This window comes from Nicotiana sylvestris, chromosome 8 (assembly GCF_000393655.2).
Source record: "Nicotiana sylvestris chromosome 8, ASM39365v2, whole genome shotgun sequence".
In the NCBI taxonomy this organism is placed as follows: Eukaryota; Viridiplantae; Streptophyta; class Magnoliopsida; order Solanales; family Solanaceae; genus Nicotiana; species Nicotiana sylvestris.
In genome coordinates this window covers 129,349,296-129,371,752 of record NC_091064.1, presented here as the reverse complement: position 1 = coordinate 129,371,752, position 22,457 = coordinate 129,349,296, and the positions used below count along the sequence as shown (strand labels likewise).

Below are 22,457 nucleotides of genomic sequence, written 5' to 3'. Positions count from 1 at the left end.
GTTAAGACTTCTATGATAATAAATTTAAAATAAATCTTTCATTTAAAAGTATTTATTTATTAACTTTGGTTATGTCTTTATTAAGTACATAATTTTTTTATAATTATTTTCCTAAATATTATTATTTTTACGTTTACGAGATACAACACTTATTAATTTATAGCTCAGTATTAGCTAGTAACTATTTACAAATATTTAGTTATCATGATATAGCACAGTGAATTATATGTCACTTTATTAACTTGTTGAAACTTAAAAATAAATAATGGTAGAGAATCATATTTAAATTGTGAATTATATTTTTATAAAAATTATCTTTCAAATAGAAAACATATTAAATAAAGGGAGTACTTTAAAAAAATTAAAATTATAATATCAAAATTCATTCAAGATCCATTACTCCTTAAGAGATACATATAAGATTTCGCATCGAATACGTTACTTTTGATGTTTGAGTTGCAACAACATTGCAGCTACAACAACAACAACAACCCAGTATAATCCCACTTAGTGGGGTCTAGGAAGGGTAGTGTGTACGCAGACCTTACCCCTACCCTGGGTAGAGAGACTGTTTCCAAATAGACCCCCGGCATCCTTCCCTCCAAGAACTTACCACCTTGCTCTTTGGGAGACTCGAACTCACAACCTCTTGGTTGGAAGTGGAGGTTGCTTACCATCAAAGCAACCCCTCTTGTCTAATTTGCATATTATGATATATATCATACTTTTTGTATTATTCAAAGTTCAATTATAATTTATAAATATTTTAAATAGATTATTTGTTATAATTTTGTGATTTTAATGTAATTTTTATAATTATTTTTTATTTTATACTATTTTAAAATTCTTGAAATTAGTAAAATTTAAAGATCCGTGAGACTTACACTCCATGTCTTAGGGCTTATGTCTTGCCTCGTTAGAGATAAAACGCCTTGTTTCACACCCCGTCTTTTAAAACATTGATTAAAACACATGTTGGTCCGAACACCATTATTATTCAAAGAATAGAAAGATGTTTTATAGCGTAAAAGGATGTCATCCAGCAACGTTGGTTACCTTGTTCTTGAAGATCCCAGATAAAAACAATATATGATAAATACAGAGTTCACCAAAGGCCCAAAGCAATAAAAGGCAAGGGCAAAATAATAACTCGAAAGAAAAGAGAAAAAAAAAAGACAGAAAGAGAGAGAGAGATAAAGAAGAATAGGAAGGTAAACTGCAGATAAGGACCATGTGAAAGACAAAGAAAGTAGAAACACAGGAAATGTCACCTTATCTGGAGAAGAGGACGGGTGAATGGACGTTGGACAATGGTCCAACCTGTCAGGCCCTCTGTATAGGGTATCCAAAATCCATGTGACCAACCGGAAAATTTCATTTTGTGTCTCGTACAACTGACATTAGTTGTATGAGGCAATTTTTTTGTCTCACATTTTTATGGACCCAAATTTTTGTGGACCCAGAAATATAAAATTGGGGTCCACAAATTTGTGCGACAAAAAGGAGCCTCATACAACTAGTATAAGTTGTATGAGACACAAAATAAAACTTCTCTGACCAACCAAAGCTTGCTCTTCTAAAGTACATTTCTGCAATCATCTGCATTCAAATCTAAAACTCTCTGTCTATGGCTCCCTTCTTTCCAACTTATGTGACACTTCATGCTTTTAGAAAGTCAATTTGATTAATTTTCGAAGCTAAATTAAATTAGATCAACTCAATATATTAAAATTTAAATATTCAAAAATTATATAAAAAGTACTATAAATTGCAATACTTCTCATGTCAATATGATGAAAAATTTACAATTTAAAATATTGTTCAAAATTCATATAGCTTGAATCTAGAGCTGCAAAAAGTATCATAAACTGGGACGTAAGGAGTATTATTAACACTAGTATTCCCACTTCCTTTTTTCTAGGACCGTATGGGGACCCGTTAATACCATTTCTCAAATGGGGCTTGAGCTTGGCTTCCTTTCCTTGCCCAAGTATTTGAAATTTATGTACGGCCATGGGCAATCCATCCCAATGCATGCACAAAGAATGCAAAAAAGGGATTTAGGCCTCACTCTGTCTGCTGCTTCCTGTCACACATGCTCCTTTTAGCTGTTGCAGCACAGCAAGAGCATATGATTTAGGTCGCGATAACATGCTCATGTGAGTATATTTCGCCCTGTGACAAACAAGGCATGGAAGAATCAAAGTTGGTATCTTATTCCATGAAGTGATACATATATATACATGTACATAGGATCCTAACTATGGAAAGAAGTAAAAGGAAAATCCTAAAAATCTGCTATCAAATCTCAATACTTATTCTATCTATGTATAGTACAAGTAATCTGTCTACATTCATTCTTTATGTCTACATTCATTCTTTAACACTCCCCCTCAAGCTGAAGCATAGATATTAATCATGCCCAGCTTGTTGCAAAGATAATTAACTCGAGTTCCATTTAACGCCTTTGTGAATACATCAGCCAATTGCTCTCCTGTCTTCATGTAACTAGTAGAAATCAAGTTTTTCTGAATCTTCTCACGAATAAAGTGACAGTCAACTTCAATATGTTTTGTTCTTTCATGATACACCGAATTTGAGGCGATATGAAGAGCGGCTTGATTATCACACCAAAGTTTTGTTGGTGTAGTATGCTTTATCCCAATTTCCGTAAGGTGATGTATCCACATAACCTCACACGTAGTCTGTGTCATAGCCCTGTATTCGGATTCTGCACTGGATCGAGATACAACATTTTGTTTCTTACTTCTCCATGATACCAGGTTTCCACCCACAAAGACACAATAGCCGGTAGTAGACCTTCTATCAATTTTGGATCCAGCCCAATCCGCATCTGCAAAACACTCAATGTGAGAATGCCCACGATTGCTGTATAATATGCCAAGTCCAGGGGCTCCTTTTAAGTAACATAGAATCTGTTCCAGTGCTGCCCAATGTTTGACCGTAGGAGCGGACATAAACTGGCTAACAACACTTACAGCAAAAGCAATATCTGGACGAGTCATAGTGAGATAGTTTAATCTCCCAACTAACCTCTTGTATCTACCTGGATCATTAAATGGATCGCCATCATCTTTCATAAGATGCAAATTAGGAACCACTGGAGTACTGCAAGGCTTGGCAACCAACTTACCAGTTTCTGCCAGTATGTCAAGAATATACTTTCTCTGAGATAGAAAAATTCCCTTCTTGCATCTACTTACTTCTACTCCCAAGAAATATTTCAGTTGTCCCAAGTCTTTCGTATGAAACTTAATATGCAATAAAGACTTGAGAGAAGAGATTCCTGCATAATCACTTCTGGTAATAACAATGTCATCAACATATACAACCAGGAGAATAGATCCAGCTGTTGATTGCCTGTAGAAGACTGAATTATCACATTTGCTCTTTTTCAGCCCAAATTCTTGAACTACCTCACTAAATTTTCCAAACCAAGCCTGGGGACTCTGCTTCAAACCATACAAGGACTTCTTCAAATGACAGATCTTCCCGTACTCCCCCTGAGCAACAAAACCAGGTGGTTACTTCATATACACCTCTCCATGAAGATCGCCATGAAGAAAGGCATTCTTAATGTCCAATTGATGCAAAGGCCAATTCTCAGAAGCTGCTAGAGAAATGAACAAGCGGACAGAAGTAAGTTTGGCAACCAGAGAGAAGGTGTCAGAATAATCTACTCCATAAGTCTGAGCATACCCTTTGGCCACAAGTCTGGCCTTAAGTCTCGCTACAGAACCGTCTGGATTAACTTTGACCGTGAAGACCCATTTGCATCCCACTACTTTCTTTCCACTAGGTAAATCCACTAAATCCCAAGTATGGTTTTTCTCTAAGGCATGTATTTCCTCAAGCATGGCTTTAGACCATCCAGGATGATTCAAAGTCTCTTTCACTATTTTGGGTATAGAAATGGAGTCTAGAGACGCAATCAAAGATCTAGACGCAGGAGATAAGTGATCGTAGGAAACAAAATTAGCAATAAAATATGTGGATTTACAAGTACGTGTACCTTTGCGTAAAGCAATAGGAAGGTCAAGGCCTTCTGGAGGATCAGGCGGAAGAGGATCAGATAACGAAGGAATTGATGCAGGACCTGTATCATTTGTTTCTCGCCTCCGCGAGTAAACTTGAACAATTGGTGTTCTTGCTAACACAGTTGGAGCAGGTGCTGAAGGCAGAATAGTCGATTGGTGCTCGATAGAAGAGCTAGGAAATGGAGAAACATCATCTGATTGTTCTGTCAAAGTACGGGTAACCTGACATACTAGCCACTCATCTTCCTCCCCCTGACTTGTAGAGATGGGAGGTGCATAAAAGAATGGTATAGTCTCTGAAAACACTACATCAGTTGACACCAGATATTTACCAAGTTCAGTAGAATAACACTGATACCCCTTCTGAAAGCGAGAATAACCAAGAAAAACACACCTCAATGCCTTGGGATCCAGCTTGGTAACAGATGGTCGAACATCTCGAACATAACATGTGCTTCCAAACACCTTAGGTTCCACGGGAAATGACTTGTTTGGAAAAAGAACACTGTGAGGCATATTGCCACCAAGAATAGTAGATGGCATGCGATTAATCAAAAAGCAAGCTGTGGAGACCGCATCAGCCCAGAACTGTTTAGGAACCTTCATTTGGAACAAAAGTGCCCGAGCTGTCTCAAGTAGATGCCTATTCTTCCTCTCAGCAACTCCATTTTGAGAGGGTGTATCAGCACATGAAGACTGATGTAGTACACCATGTTGTCTCATGTAGGACTGAAATAACTCTGACATGTATTCGTTAGCGTTACCAGTCCTTAGAATACACACTAAAGCATTGAATTGAGTTTTGACTTCAGCACAGAAGGCAGAAAAGTGAGTAAACACTTCAGAGCAACTCTTCATAAAGTAAATCCAAGTCATCCGGGAAAAATCATCTAAAAAAGTGACAAAATAATTATGCCCAGTTTCAGAAACAACAGGACATGGTCCCCAAACATCAGAATGAACTAACTCAAAAGCTGACTCGGCTCGCTTATTAACCCTTGGACCTAACGAGAAGCGACGATGTTTTGCAAATCGGCATGACTCACAATCCAATGAAGAAATATTCTGAAACTGAGGACAAAGCTTCTTCAACAAAGGCAGAGAAGGATGCCCCAACCGACAATGTGCTTCAAAAGGAGACACGATACTGGAGCATGCAATAGACTGTGGCTCCCATTCATCAAGGATATAGAAATCACCAGAAAATATCCTTTACCAATAATCTGTTTCGTCATAAGATCTAGAAACAAACAATGATTGGGAAAGAACGTTACACAACAATTAAGGTCTCTAGTGATTTTACTAACAGAAATCAAATTAAAGGTCAAGTTTGGTAGACTTAATATAGATGACAGGGTAATAGAGGAAGTTGGTTTAACAGTCCCAGATCCAACACTGCTACAAGTTGTTCCATCAGCTACAATAACTGAAGAGGGTGCTTTGTGTGATCGAAAGCTAGAAAAAAAATTCGGATTACCTGTCATGTGATTTGTGGCACCAGAATCAATCACCCATTTATTTGAAGAGGTGATAAGACATGTCTTATCTGACCCAGCAAAAGCAGTAAATGAAGAAGATTCCTTCATTGATTTATGATATTGAAGGAACTCAAGAAACTCATCCGAGACCAAGATTGCTGGACTAGGAGTTGTAGCACTATTTCCTCCTTGCTTACTGTATATAGTCATTCTAATAAAACTCACGAAATATATTCAAGAAGAGATTAACTAAGTTCCAAGCAGGTAGCCAATAAAGATATACTCCACCAGAAATATGACCAAACCAAAGAACCAATGATGCACCAACAAATCACACAAACCAGTAATATACTCCACCAGGAAATATAACCAAGAATAGTGAAGTATATTCCACCACTAAAAGAACTCAGAAATACTAGATTATCTTCAGATTCCAAATAGGTAGGTAGCTGCGAAGGACCAAATCAAGATGGAAGAAACAAAGTTTAGATGGAAATTAGTAACCTAGGACTTTCAGATGAGACTGTTAATGAGCAGCACTTCTGGGAGCAAGAAAGCCATCTCAAATGGTGGTCAGTTCGAGTAGAAACCACCAGACACACGCTGAAAATAATGACGTGACCTAGGAACAGTGAGCCAAGTCTCCAACCGATCTCTCACGCACCCTCACGCGCCGTCGAGGCAGATTATGTCAGAATTTCTTTGTCGGTGCCTGGGCTTCGCAAACAATGAATCCGACCACCAAATTCTGGAAACATGAATATCAAAAGGATTGATGGTGAGAGTTACTTCGCCAGACCAAAGGACTCTCCTAAAACCGGTCAAGTTCCAGTGAGACCGTTTATTTCTCAGCCGGATTTCAAACTTAACACCAGCTCTAATACCATGTGAAAAACAAGGTATGGAAGAATCAAAGTTGGTATCTTATTTCATGAAGTGATACATATATATACATGTACATAGGATCCTAACTATGGAAAGAAGTAAAAGGAAAATCCTAAAAATCTGCTATCAAATCTCAATACTTATTCTATCTATGTATAGTACAAGTAATCTATCTACATTCATTCTTTATGTCTACATTCATTCTTTAACACGCCCATTTCTCTCATACCCTTCTCAATGAGCATCTTCTAATGAGAAGAAATAGTGTTTTGTATCGCGGTTAAATCAACAGGTACTGTTTTTTTCCTCTTCTATGGAGGGAGAGAGAGGGAGTGAGGGAAAAATATAAGATTGTTCAGTCACAGCAAATAGAAGTGAATCTAATGCCTCGATTTCAGAATCTAATGTAGACACACAGGATCTATAACAAGAATAACAATTAAGAACAGTCATGTAATGGAGGATGGGTTAAAGAATGAATGAAATTAGAGTATACTAGACTAAGCTCCCCTACCAAAACTTCAATCAAATACCACAAACATGTGCAACTGCTGCAGCAATAGATAAAATGTATGCATATCCAACCAAGGTAGCAAGTGCAGTGAATGGTGAGACAAAGAGGGTATCAATGGACATGTTAACCAATCCAGTTAGCACGTTAGCCTGCATGATCAAATGTCGATTTTGTGACTGATCATCCAGAGATCAAAGGATGAACAGAAAGCATTATAGAACGATGATGCCAGCAATAAATTTTTCTCACCAGAAGAAAAGAGCCCAGTAAGTTTCGGTCAAAAACTTCTATCAACGCAGCAACTTTATATCCAGGTACATAATCAGCTAGAGTTAAAACTGCAAAAACCTGAAAAAGAGAAACGTTGAGCCATGCCTAAATCAAAAAAGAAATGAAACATTATACGGAATCATGCCAGCAGATTGCGTTATGAAACTATGCATCATTGCATTCAAGAGAAATTTGCTCAAGTAATCCAGAAGTTCTTCCCAAGAAAGCATGAAAATTAATTAGTCTTCCCCTATCCAGAAGTCCGGTGCTGTTCCCTTACCGAAAGAGAAATGAATCTACTTTTGACAAAACTTTTTGGAAATGCATACGCAACATTTAGAAAAAGCAACACTTAGTTTGTATAAGTGTATATTAAGTTCAATCTTAGAAGAAAAATTATAAGCATCCTACTTCACTCAAGAATGTGGTCAATCTACCACAAAAAGTGAAATAGAATTAGCATTTACGAACAGACAAGACGTAACCATCTATCCTCCAGTCCTGGGCTCAGACATCCATTTTGTCGTATTACTCAAAAGACGTCCTTTCCCTAAACTGCACAAATGACCCCAAACTAATTAACTTGTTGGAGAAATTTAGAGTTTAGTCTTCCTTATAACTCACAGTTTGGTCCATGCTATTCTAGTAAGTAGTGATGAAACTCTTTGTTCTTCATAGTTATTATTTTCGCAGAGCTCAAAGCTACTTTTGTTTCTTTATCTCTTATTATCTCTTGGATTTCCACTTTCAATTAACTTATCAAGTTCTGAAATAAGTGATGAGTGATCAATTAATCAATAATCCTTCAATTCCATACTCTTTGGGGGTCAAACATATGATCTATATCCATTCTGATCAGCTAAATGAATCCTTTAAATCCACTCTCTATTTGTATCCATTTCATTCCGATACTGGTACATACAACAAGAACAACAACAACAACAACAAGAACCACCACCCCAGTGAATCCCACAAGTGGGGTCTGGGCAGGGTGAAGTGTACGCAAAGAAAGGTTGTTTCCGAAAGACTCCCGGCTCTACTGGTACATAGTTGTCGTTAAAGCAATTAAGAATTCTCTAAAACAAGAGGTTCTCTAAATCCTACACTTATTTCGACACTGACATACAAGTTTCTAACCAAAATATAAATATTCCTGACAAGCAACAGATATAATATAACTGTAAAAACATCAATTAGACCAAATTCCAACCAGCTGGTACAGTCTATATGGATCCTTTACTTCCATTATCTTCTGTCTTTACCTAAAATATGCACTGATTTCGACAAATCCTGTGTTTTTTTAGGACAACTTCCTTTCATGTGATTCTATGTCTACCTTATACTCTTTTAGCACCTTCAATCAGTCCACACCTACAAACCAACTTATTTGAGGTACATAGAACATGATCAAACCATCTACAAACGACATTCTTTTATTTATCCTTTATGAGCTTACTTGCACCCTCTATCGGATATAATCATTTTGATCTCAACGACGTATCCATATTAACTTGTGCATTTCTAGGACATTCATCTTGTGGATATATTGTATCCCTGAGACACTATACCTACTCACGTATAATGTTGGTCCCACAACCAATGTGTAGAATTTGCTATCACTTTGTTAGGTATCGGGTTCAAGGAAGATCTTTTGTGTAAACCAGGGTTAACGGAAATCTCTTTGCATCTCTTCCCACTGTTCTCATACTTGTAACTGCTTTTTCGTACATATCTCTAATACCACTTATTTTGATATGGATCCTTTGCAAAGGACTTTCATTCGCACTCTATTATATGCTTTCCATAGTTCACTGCATCTCATGTAGATATCTTTCTTCCTCTAAAACTTTCTATCAATCTTCGCTGTTATCAAACTACCAAGAATAAACTCACTCAGTCAAGCTTAATGTCCCTAAATCCACGCTCCATCACTCTTTTCGCGAAGTTCTACTGTATAAATCGTAAATTTAATATCACAACAGTTCGCACATCTTTATCTCCTTTGTTCTCATATATTGGAACCAATCTACTCTTTCTCCACTCATTTTGCATCTTTCTTTCCTTAATATAGCTCGAATTGCTTGGTTAGCCATCACTATAACTTCACCAAGGCACTTCAAAACCTCTATAAGTATACCAATTGGACCACAAACTTTTCTACCCTTAAATACTCCATGATATACTTTACTTCAACATAAGTTATCTATGAATTTAGCTAAGCTTTCTATCTGTCACACGTGTATGAAGATCAATTAAGTCATCCGCATAATTTGTATTGAGCATTTGATCGAGATAACCTCTCCATCTAGTCTCACTATCTCTGATCAAAACTTGTTGGAAATCATTCTTAATACACTTGGTCCAACTTTTTCCCCACTTTGTACTATATCGTGGCATAAATGATGAGAGAAGGCATCAGAAAACCTATGAATTCTAAGAGACAAAACTCCATCATCCAATAAGAGTCACATGTATGTGTGCAAGCACAAACTCCATTCACATGTCTACAACTGGAAACAACTCCTTACTACACCTTGGAACATAAAACATTGCGTAGATGAATGAGTAGCTACAACAATTAAGCAAACAAAATCTGCATACACAACTTTGAACCGTAGTGGTCAGCAGGCTGGATCGTGGCTTTGGAAATAAATCGGGCAGGTGAAAATACCATACAAAGTTGAATGTTTTGTTTGGCTGGTTGTAAAGACTACTCGTCTAACACAAGAGAATTTGAAGAGAAGGGGAATGCGGCTTTGCTCTAGATGCTACTTATGTGGAAGGGAAGCTGAGAGCAATAGCCGTCTTTTTTTTGCATCGTCGGATAACAGATCAACTTTGGCAAATCTTTTTTAATATAAATGGGTTGAAATGGATCATGCCTAAATCAACTGGAAAGCTCCTGGCTTGCTGGAATGATTGTGAAGGAGTGGTCAGACAAAAGAAATGGTGGAGTGCTGTTCCGGCTTGTGTTGGTGGACCATCTGGAAGGAAAGAAACTCAAGATTTTTTGAAGATATAGGCAACAATATCTAGAAGATTAAGCTGAATTGTTTGTTTTTATTTCACTTTTGGTGTAAAGAGGAAATGGTAGAACTAGTAGAACCACTGTTTAACATCATAGAATTCTTAAGAAATGAACTAGGGAACTTTCTGTGCTCTTTTTGTGAATTGTAAATATGGCTCTTAGTACTGCCTTTGTGCTGCTAATGGAGTATAATTTGTTACCTTTCTCAAAAAAAAGAAATGAAGCAAACAAAAGGCGCCACAGGGAAGAGAGCTTTCCACATTCTAACTATGAAAAAGAAACCTCAATAGCATCTAAGTAGATACAATAAACAATGAACTGATGTTTATTGGTGTCAAAGAAACAGACTTGAAGGATGAGAGCAACAAATGGCCCAGAACATTCTTGAAACACACTGCAGAAGGAAAGTCAAGAGACATTTAGTAACAGAGTCAATTTATATGAATCTTACCTGAAGGTTCATAGCCAATACTACAGTAACATATGCCAGGTTGCACTGTCAAAAGAGTTTATTAGTCATCTTGCCATAAAATTACTCTGAAAACTAAGACATTTTTTACTGAAAACAAAAGGAGGAAAACACCCAGAGCAATACAACACTACCATTCTGCGAGAAACCCTCTCAACGTGCATGTCTAAAAAAACTGTCAGCAACCTGCAACATGAAGAGGAAGCAACAAGTTAGAAATAGCAGCAATTATATATCAAGGCAGCAAACTCCATAGAGGAAGCTCAAACCAGAGTAGAAGACAAAGAATCCAGACTCTAATCCTTGCCCAGTCGTTTGTTCTCAACACAGCATCTCCAGGTTTTCCAAAGAAAAGATAGCTGCCTAGTTGGATGCAAACGAGGTATAACCCCCAATAACCTGATATCAAAAGAAATAATCTTCCAAACCAGAATTTCCAATCATAACGTAAAAAAGCAAGGACATTATGACAAGAAATGCTGAAAATATTATGATAACCAGCTTCAACCCAGCTAAAGTCGATACTCATGTGAGAATGCACGGGAGAAAAATCTATTATTGATTAAAATTGACAATGATACAATGAGCCCTATATATATAATACATGTCTTACTCCTAATACATATGGGATTAGGGTTATATACTACTATTTAACTATCAAACTAACACTCCCTCTCAAGCTGGTGCATATAAATCATATGTACCGAGTTTGTTACATATATAACTAATACGAGGACCAGTGAGGGACTTGGTGAAAATATCAGCAAGCTGATCATTCGATTTCACAAATTTTGTAGCAATATCTCCCGAGAGTATCTTTTCTCTAACAAAGTGGCAGTTAATCTCGATGTGTTTAGTTCTCTCATAGAACACTGGATTTGACGAAATATGAAGAGCAGTTTGATTATCACACACAAGTCTTATCTGACTAATCTCACCAAATTTCAACTCCTTGAGCAACTGTTTGGTCCAAATTAGCTCACATGTGGCCATAGTCATTGCTCGATATTCTGCTTCTACACTAGACCGAGCAACCACATTTTGTTTCTTGCTCTTCCAAGACACCAAATTTCCTCCTACTAAGACACAATATCCAGACGTAGAACGTCTATCAGAAGGTGATCCTGCCCAATCAACATCTGAGTATCCAACGATCTGCTCATGGCCTCGATCCTCAAACAATAAGCCTTTGCCTGGAGCTGATTTTATATACCGAAGAATGCGGACAACTGCATCCCAATGACTATCATAGGGAGAATCCATAAACTGACTCACAACACTCACAAGAACTGAAATTTCAGGTCTAGTCACTGTGAGGTAATTTAATTTACCAACCAACCGCCTATATCTTGTAGGATCGCTAAGAGGCTCCCCCTGTCCTGTCAGAAGTTTAGAATTCGGATCCATCGGAGTGTCAACAGGTCTACAACCTGTCATTCCTGTCTCTTCAAGAATATCTAAGGCATACTTCCGTTGTGAGATCACAATACCTGAGCTAGACTAAGCGACCTCAATACCTAGAAAATACTTTAATCTGCCCAAATTCTTAGTCTGAAAGTGCTGAAAGAGATGTTGCTTCAACTTACTAATATCATCCTGATCATTGCCGGTAATAACAATATCGTCAACATAAACGACCAGATAAATACAGAGATTTGAAGCAGAATGTCGATAAAATACAGAGTGATCAGCTTCACTACGAGTCATGCCAACTCCTGAACAACTGTGCTGAACTTACCAAACCAGGCTCGAGGAGACTACTTTAGACCATAAAGGGACCGGCGCAACCGACATACAAGGCCACTAGATTCCCCCTGAGCAACAAAACCAGGTGGTTGCTCCATATAAACCTCATCCTCAAGGTCACCGTGAAGAAAAGCATTCTTAATGTCCAACTGATAGAGAGGCCAATGGCGAACAACAACCATGGATAGAAAAAGGCGGACTGATGCAATTTTAGCCACGGGAGAGAAAGTAACACTGTAATCGAGTCCAAATATCTGAGTATATCCTTTGGCAACAAGACGAGTCTTAAGTAGATCAACCTGGCCATCTGGACCAACTTTGACTGCATACACCCAACAACAACCAACAGTCGATTTACCCGAAGGAAGAGGAACAAGCTCCCAAGTACCACTCGTATGTAAAGCAGACATCTCGTCAATCATAGCCTGTTGCCATCCAGGATGAGACAGTGCTTCACCTGTAGACTTAGGGATGGAAACAAAGGACAAAGATGACACAAATGCACAATGGGATGATGACAGACGATGGTAACTTAAACCGACATAATGAGGATTAGGATTAAGTGTGAATTGTATACCTTTTCGTAGTATAATCGGTTGATTAAGAGGAGACATGTCCGCAGTATTAGCAGGGTCAAGTGCAGGACGTGAATCAGCTGGGCCTGATGCTGGGGGCGGACGACGAGGATAAGTCAGGAGTGGTGGAGCTGTAGAAGGTTGAACTGGACTAGGTGGTGGCACTGGAGCTATAGTTGTGGAACTGGACTAGGTGATGGCACTGGAGCTATAGGTAGTGGAACTGCAACTAGAACTGTAGGCGGTGGAGCTATGGAGAAAGATGAATGGGAGATAGGGACTGAATCTCCAAAAGAAGGAACGGATAGCACCTCAGAAATATTTAAGTGATTAACTGGACCTGTGAAGTATGATTGGGTTTCAAAGAAGGTAACATCAGCAGGCATAAGAAATCGTTGAAGGTCAGGAGAATAACATCAATATCCCTATTGCGTTCTCGAGTAACCCAGAAATATGCACTTAAGAGCACAAGGAGCTAACTTATCTTTTCCTGGAGTAAGGTCATGAACAAAGCACGTACTCCAAAGACACGGGGTGGAAGAGAGAACAAAGGTAAGTGGGGAAACAGGACAGAGAATGGAACTTGATTTTGGATAGCTGAAGATGGCACACGATTAATAAGATAACAAGATGTAAGAACTGCATCCCCCCAAAAACACAGCGGAACATGAGATTGTATGAGTAGGGTACGAGTAGTTTCAATAAGATGCCTATTCTTTCTTTCAGCTACCCCATTTTGTTGGGATGTGTACGGACAAGATGTTTGATAAATAATCCCATGGGAGTTCATAAACTGTTGAAATGGGGAAGACAAATACTCTAGGGCATTATCACTACGAAATGTGCGGATAGAAACCCCAAATTGATTTTGAATTTCAGCGTGGAAGGTCTGGAAAATAGAAAACAACTCAGATCGATTTTTCATCAAAAATATCCAAGTGCACCTGGAATAATCATCAAAGAAACTGACAAAGTAGCGGAATCCTAAGGTAGAACTAACCCGACTAGGACCCCAAACATCTGAATGGGCTAAAGTAAAAGTTGACTCTGCTCGATTATCAAGACGCCGCGGGAAATAGGAGCGGGTATGCTTACCGAGCTGACACGTCTCACACTCTAGAGTGGACAAGTGAGATAAGCCAGATACCATTTTCTGAAGTTTTGACAAACTGGGATGTCCTAACCGTTTACGTAATAAATCTGGTGAATCAGTAACGGGACAAGTTATTGGAGGAAGATAAGATGTGAGTCCATGTGATTTTGCAAGGATAAGGTAATAAAGTCCATCTAATTCACGTCTGGTACCAATGATCCGCCCTGTACTGCGTTCCTGTATAAAAACAAGGTCATCAAGGAATAAAACAGCAGATTTAAGTGATTTGGCTAAGCGACTAACAGCTATGAGATTAACAGGACTACCATGAACATAAAGAACTGAGTCTAAACGTAAGGAAGGAAGTGGACTTGCTTGACCTATTGCAGTTGCCATGGCTTGAGACCCATTGGCCATTGTGACTGTTGGAAGAGATTGAGAAAATGAGATACTAGTGTAAAGAGATTTATTACCAGAAATATGATCAGATGCACCTGAATCAATGACCCAAGACTCAGAAGGTGAAGATTGGGAGACACAAGTCATGCTACTATTTGTTGGAACAACGGAGGCTAATCCTGAAGATGTCTATTACGTGCTTTGTACTGAAGGAATTCAATATAATCCGGTATAAAGAAACCATCTGGATTGGATTTAATGCATTCGATCCAACGAATTGTGAGTCTAAGGCTTCTAATAAGAATGACATTATAATGTTCACGCCGGAAAAGGTCAGAAAATTGTTTGGAAATCACTGTTTCACTATTACTGTTCACCGGAAACACTGTAGCTCGCCGGAAAATAAAAAAGTCGTTGGAATATGATGTAAACTTGATGGGTAGGCTCGGAAAGGCCACGCGAACAGGCTGTATGAAGGAAAAAATTTGAAATCTGGCCGGGAAAAGGCCAACGCGCCGGCGCGTGGGGAAAAACTCGCCGGAAAAACAGACTTCTGATCCGCGCGTGAGGGCGGGTGAGAGGTCGGTTGCCTGAGATCTTTGGTAGGGTTTGGTCGCCTAAGCCTTGGGAACCCTGGGGTGGTGTTGGTTTTTGCACAACACCAACAGAAAGTGATTTTGTTACGGATAACCTCTTAAGTCGCCGGAAAATTGCACGGCGACGAGGTCTTTCTTCCCGGAAGTCGCTGGAATGACTCACAGCGATAATTTTCTCACTGAAGCTCTGATACCATGTGAGAATGCACGGGAGAAAAATCTATTATTAATTAAAATTGACAATGATACAATGAGCCCATATATATAATACATGTCTTACTCCTAATACATATGGGATTAGGGTTATATACTATTATTTAACTATCAAACTAACAACTCACATAATGAATTAAACATCACATTTGGTTAAGGACGACTCGTTTCAAACCTACTTTGAAATGCTTTTCTTGAGACGAGGATCGATCGGAAACAACCTTTCTACCTCCACAAGGTACGAGTAAGGTCTAACATACATACTACCCTCACCAGACCCCACCTCACTTCACCTCTGGGAATACACTGGGTATATTGTTGTTATTTGATTAAAGACGACTCGTGAATACCTTCTGAGAAAGGAGATGTGTAACGAAATAGAAATAGCTAATGTAATGCTTCGTTACCCATGTTTTATTCTACCTTGAAAAGAAAAGTCATGGTCAGAGTTTTGACATCCTCTAGGAAAGGGTTCCCAAATAAACAATTCTTACCTTCTGATAAAAATTTGGGAACGAAATTCAACGCTTGGCACAGGAATAAAAATTTAACCAAAAAAGAATCAGAAAAGAAGTATTTTTCTTCAGAGTGGCAAGTGTGTGTGTGTGTTAATCTGGATGTTCATTTGTCTCAAAATCTACAAACTTACCTGACACCTTTATTCGACCATAGGAAACAGTTAACATGTGTGCTAGATTCAACAAAGGAAGAACCATAAAAGAAAATGAATCCTCAGTTCTTACTACAATAAAGTTACATTACATGGACCAACTTGCAAGATGTGAATATGTGATTACTGCAATATTTTCAGTAATATCCAGAATGTACTGAATTTACCTCTAGATTAACTTTATTTATTCTTTTGATTTATAAGCATTTGGAAACAAAATGTTCATAATTTTTTCTACATTTAGGTATCTTTTCTTCAGTTCTCTCAGCCCACATCCCAAAATTCACCTAAATAAGTCCACGCACTATTCACATAATAATTCCGCTCAAACAAATTAGCATTAGGAAGCAGTTTTACACGTGTATGCTTACACTGACCAAAGAAAAACCCAAAAACTAAATAAATGCCCCAGTTCTTGCTAGAATAAATTTACAATTTGCGAATCGCCTTAGCCCGAATAGTACTATGTAGGAACTTATCATGGTTAATTATACTGTGAAGTTTAGTTTGATTTACAAGCATTGCGACCCAGATCTTTAAAAAAGATACATATATTGGTACCTTTTCTTAACGCCACCTATGTGAGCTAGTCTCAAGTCTAGATAAAGGAGGAATTTGTGATTCCAAGTTAAAACTTAAAGGGGAAACCAGCCAGTCTCTTCTCCCAAGCATTTCCAGATTGACACAAAGAAACCATAAAACTGAACAAGAGAGTAAGCAAACGCAGCGCGCGCGCGCGAGAGAGAGAAAGAGAGGGAGGGAGGGAGGGAGAGCTCTAATTTCATTTCACAAATTTATTGTATGTTTATATGAAGATTTTACTTTACAATAATACTTACCAAAAATGCTAAAAACTCCTTCTTTGTTTTGGCTGATGATGTCAGCTCCTCTCTCGCTTGAGAGAGATATTCATTTAGCCCAAGCAACAAGAAGGCCTCATATCCTAAAACGACAAAGAACATTATAGGCTTACAAACATAGGTACCCAAATTTTTTAGATGGGCCAAGATTGCAACAATACCTAATAGAATAAACCAGCCCAGCATTCCACAATTACTTGGCGAAAGATTAACCATCGATGTCAAACTTGCCACGGCAGCAAGAGTGAAAAAGAAATTCCAGTGCACACCATATTCACCAACGTGAACCTATGATGAGGAAGGGAGTGACTTCCTATGTTGCACGGACTTTTCAAAATGTTGTCTCGTTCGTGTCGGATCCTCCAAAAATACACTACTTCTGAAAGATCTAACACGCACCCGGAGAAATTTTCGGAGAGTTCGAGCAACATAGGTGACTTCTAACAGCTATAATACATAGAAAGTGATATAGACCGAAGAAATGCCCACCAAATGCAGATGAAGAAAGGAACATAGTAACTTTGCAGATAAATTTCATGAGAAGCATCTGTAACCATTAGTAGAGACATCCGATGCATTTAATTCAACATACAAACAAAATCATACATAGGTAATGTGAGAATGCACGAGAGAAAATATTATTGATTCATAATTGACAATTATACTATATATATATATATATATATATATATATATATATATATAATACATGTCCTACTCCTAATATATATGGGATTAGGGTTATTTATTACTATTTAACTATCAATCTAACACTCCCTCTCAAGCTGCTGCATATAAATCACATGTACCGAGCTTATTATATGTATAACTAATACGAGGACCAGTGAGGGACTTGGTAAAAATATCAACAAGCTGATCATTCGACTTCACAAATTTTGTAGCAATATCTCCCGAGAGTATCTTTCCTCTAATAAAGTGACAGTCAATCTCGATGTGTTTAGTTGTCTCATAGAACACTGGATTTGACGCAATATGAAGAGCAACTTGATTATCACATACAAGTCTTATCTAACTAATCTCACCAAATTTCAACTCCTGAGCAACTGTTTAATCCAAATTAGCTCACATGTCGCCATAGCCATTGCTCGATATTTTGCTTCTGCACTAGATCGAGCAACCACATTTTGTTTCTTCCTTTCCCAAGACACCAAATTTCCTTCTAAGACACAATATCTAGACGTAGAACGTCTATCAGAATGTGATCCTGCCCAATCAACATCTGAGTATCCAACGATCTGCTCATGGCCTCGATCCTCAAACAATAAGTCTTTGCCTGGAGCTGATTTTATATACCTAATAATGCGGACAACTGCATCCCAATGACTATCACATGGAGAATCCATAAACTGACTCACAACACTCACAGGAAAGGAAATGTCAGGTCTAGTCCCTGTGAAGTAATTTAATTTACCAACCAACTGCCTATATCTTGCAGGATTGCTAAGAGGCTCCTCCTGTCCTGGCAGAAGTTTAGAATTGGTATCTGTCACACCTCCTTTTTACCTACACCCCCGGAAAGATGTATAAATAAGGGAGTTTTTCCAATTTAAGTGACAATCGAAACGGGATTATTTTATTTAAAATTCAGAGTCGCCACTTGAGATAGTTTATGGTGTCCCAAGTCACCGGTTTAAATCCCGAATCGAGGAAAAAATTGACTCTGTATTACAGTCCGTGAATCAGAAATCCGAGTAAGGCATTTTGTTAACCCGGGAGAAGGTGTTAGGCATTCCCGAGTTCCGTGGTTTTAGCACGGTCACTCAACTGTTATATTCAGCTTAATTATCTGATTTTAAACAATTATAAACCTATGTGCAAATTTTAACTTTTAACCGCTTTTATTCAATTTTTAAAGAAGATTGAACGTCGTTTAAAACACGTCTTTGGATCGCGCCGCATGAAATGTACCCGCAATCCTAAACATATTTTATTCAACATTGTGGAGAATTAAAATTGGGTCACATGAAATGCACACCCGAAATTAGAATTAGGTAACACAGCTAGATCACGGGAACCGTATCCGTAGCCATGATTTATTCAAGAATTTAACTAATTTTGCTAAAATTGGTTGAGATTAGAGGTCACACAGCTCGTGGAATTAATGCGTGGATGATTTGAGCCCAACTCATAAATTGCAGGTGTATCATCATTGAAACCCAAAACTTGCTTAGAACACTACATCAATATAACAAGAGTATGGCACTAACTAAAATTATGTATTGTTTGTATCATTACGGAGTTAAGTGCCCACACAGTGCATCAATCTAGAAACAATCCTTTTACTTTATTTGTCATAAACAATATTGTACTACTGCAGCATGGTCAGATTCAAACTTAAACAAATTGAAATCATGAATGAAAAGCAAAAGCACATAGCAAAAGCAAAAAGCAAAAAGTAAAAGTAAAAGCAAAAGGGTGCTATTATTTTTGCCGCTTTTAATATTTCGGGAAAAATTTAAAGTTATTTAAAACACATTGTAAGCCACACTACATAAATGCACCCGCGGTTCGGAACACATGTTATATAACATTGTCGAGATTTGGATGGGTCACATAAATGTGCACCCCAGTTTAGGAAGGTAAATTATTAAGTAGCGCGCCTAAAGCGACTACGCCTTTTCGAATTTGCGAGGGCCATGGAAATTCAACTAAATAGCACGCCTCCAATTCTAAGGATTCAATTATTCAAAATAAACTAAATGAGGGCAGCCATCTTAGCTGTTGGAAGTCAGTAGCTTTTGAGGCTAAAGCTAAAGATCTCAAAACTCTAGAATTCATTTCAATTAACATGCCTTCCCCATCAACTGGATTTACAGCAAACAGTTTCCACTCTTTAATTTTGAACTAATTAAGCTAAAAGTAAAAATGAAATCCTACGAAGGGAAAAGTAACCAAATCTAAAGCAGATTTGTTATATTTTTAAAATAAGAGGTGCTGTGATTTAAACAAGAAACAAATCAATACACAACACATAGAGCAATCAACACCATCACATTTAATTTAAATTCAACCATGGTCCAACCAAATCAGTGTACACCAAGAAACAGCATTTCAATGTAAAACATTTACGAATTAACAAAATTCGTCATGGAAATCGAAAGCAGCAGAAATTAAGAATAAAGAAATGGAACCTCTTTAAACGACCAACCCGAGCCGGTGTACAAGAACCCGAACAGAAAAATTTTCCGGACTAAAACTCGAATCTCGACGGTAGCTCGGACGGAACCTCAAATCGTCGACAAATCGAACGGAACTGAACTGAACCGAACCAATGGATGGAGCTAGCGACCTACGAACGGGCTTTAACGGAACTCGGACTTAACTAAAAAGCCACTGCTTTTCGACGACAACCAAAGAACGAGAAGAAAATAAAAGAAACTTTTCACTGTTGCTCCTCTCGTTTCCTGCGAGATCGACGGTGAAAGAGGAAGAACGATGGGGATCGTTCTTAATTTTGGCTGCTGTCGATCTCTCTTCTAGGTTGCTCTCTCATGGCTACTACTTTTTTTGTAGGAGAAGATGATGCTTGGGGGTCTGTGTTGTTGATGCCCGAAGAAAGGGGGTCTGTTGCTTTTGTTTAAATAAATAAAAGTGACGATTGGAATTGGGGTGAGGCCCTTTTTTTGTTAATGGGAAGGCACTATCTTCCCTTTTTTCGTATTCTCTTTTTATATTTCCCTATTCCCAGATCTATATCTTTCTTCCACTCTCGTCTGTTCCCCTCTATGTAGTGTGTGTATTATTTTTGGACCGAAAAAATAATGAGAAGATGCCGTGTGGTCCCCTTGGCAAAAGAAACGTGAGTGGGAATTGAAGATGGGGTGCATGTGAGGTTTGTTATGTAGAGATAAGGAAGCATTTTGGCAAATAAAAACTTTTGATTGGTTCTTTCTTTTTGTCTTTTCTTTTAAAAACTAATTAAAAATACTACATTACTATTACAAATTAGAAAAACACAAGAAACTATTAAGGAAAAAGTTATAAAATTGCTAGTCTTACCAAAATTAGACAAAAACATATTTTTGTGAATTTCTTTTCTTTTGCAAATGAAATACATCTTATATCTAAAAGTGTAATTCTTTTTTTTGTAGTATTTTCTTTTCTTGATAATAAATAGTAAGCAAAATGATCTATCTTGCAAACTAAGTAAAAAAAAGCAAGGTAAAATTATTACACTCAAATCTCTAACTCAAAAATTGTACCAAACTAGATAAAACTTTTTCTTTGGTATTTTATTATTATTATTAGTATTATTTATTTTTTTATTTATTTTGAAACTTTTCTTTCTTTGTAAATGGAAAATAAAACTAATACTCTAAAATATGTAACTCTTTTTTTTTTTGTAATTTTCATTTTCGTGTAATAAAAATAAAGTAAAAGAGTAAAAATTAGTTGAAATATCTATATTAGGCCTAAATTAAATATTTACGTACTAAAATATAAACAATCTAGGGGAGGGTCAAAAATCACATGTCTACAGTTGCCCCTCTTTGACTGGAAACGCAAAAAAAATTCAGACAAAGAACGACTAGACATGTTTTTCGACCCAACCCTTATTTGGAGAGACTAAACTGAGAGAGAGGAATGTGACCGAGCCCTGGTATCTGGGCTACCTACATATCCTTGGTTATAAAGGAATCAGGCCACATGTAGTTCAGAGATGAGTGAGATGATGGAGTATGCCGAGGTGAAGAGCCAATCGAGGTGACGTTCCGTTGAGGTTCCGGTCCGTAGTCCTGTTATTACATCAAAAATCAAAACATGAAAAAGACTAGCTAAGCCTATCAACTACGAGTTACAAGTTTCCTATCTATAAGTCTTCTGAAGCTTGATCTTGAGTCTTGAGTGGTTCTTCATGCAGACTTTAGATTTGAACCTTGACGCTTGCTAATTGCAGGTGCTAGCTCGTTCTTCTTCAAATTTTCGGACCAAGACCGGACATGTAGTGCTTGTGACCTCGGCCGTGTCTTAAGTAGCTCACACCCTTCATCAACTTCTGCATTTGGATCAACTTCTTGCCTTTCTCTTTTTCTTTATTGTGACTAACTTCTGTTGATCACCTCGGACTGCTGACTCGCATTCTTGCTGGGAGCTTCTTTTATTGCTGACTTGAATTGTAATCTGAGATGTTTTCCCTTTCTTCAGGTGGACGCCTGATTGCCAAAAACTTGAACTGTATTCCCGTGCTCTCCAGGTGGGCGCCTGATTGCTGAAGCTTGAATTTATTACCTTGTTCTCCAGGTGGGCTCCTGATTATTTGAAATTTGAATAGTATTCCATGCTTTCCAGGCGGGCTCCTGACTTCAACTTGAAAGTGCTCCCTGCTCTCCAGCCGGGCTCCTGACTTCAAGATAGACAAAACAAAGAATTTGAAAGCTAAAACTTAAATTGTACTCCCTTGTTCTCCAGGCGGGCTCCTGACTGCTAAGCTTGAAAGTATTCCCTGCTCTCCAGGCGGGCTCCTGACTGTTGCATTTGAAAGTATTCCCTGCTCTCTAGGCGGGCTCCTGACTTCAACTTGAAATGTATTCCCTGCTCTCCAGGCAGGCTCCTGACTTCAACTTGAAATGTATTCCCTGCTC

General features: G+C 38.0%; 1 protein-coding gene across 1 annotated transcript; it reads right to left on the bottom strand.

The window, feature by feature from the left end:
• Positions 1-2,393: 2,393 nt before the first annotated feature.
• On the bottom strand, positions 2,394-3,540 carry LOC138874586 (secreted RxLR effector protein 161-like). Its single transcript, XM_070153315.1, has one exon. It carries the CDS (start codon positions 3,099-3,101, stop codon positions 2,394-2,396), a length of 708 nt encoding a protein of 235 aa, XP_070009416.1. The 5' UTR covers positions 3,102-3,540.
• Between the last annotated feature and the right edge of the window lie 18,917 nt (positions 3,541-22,457).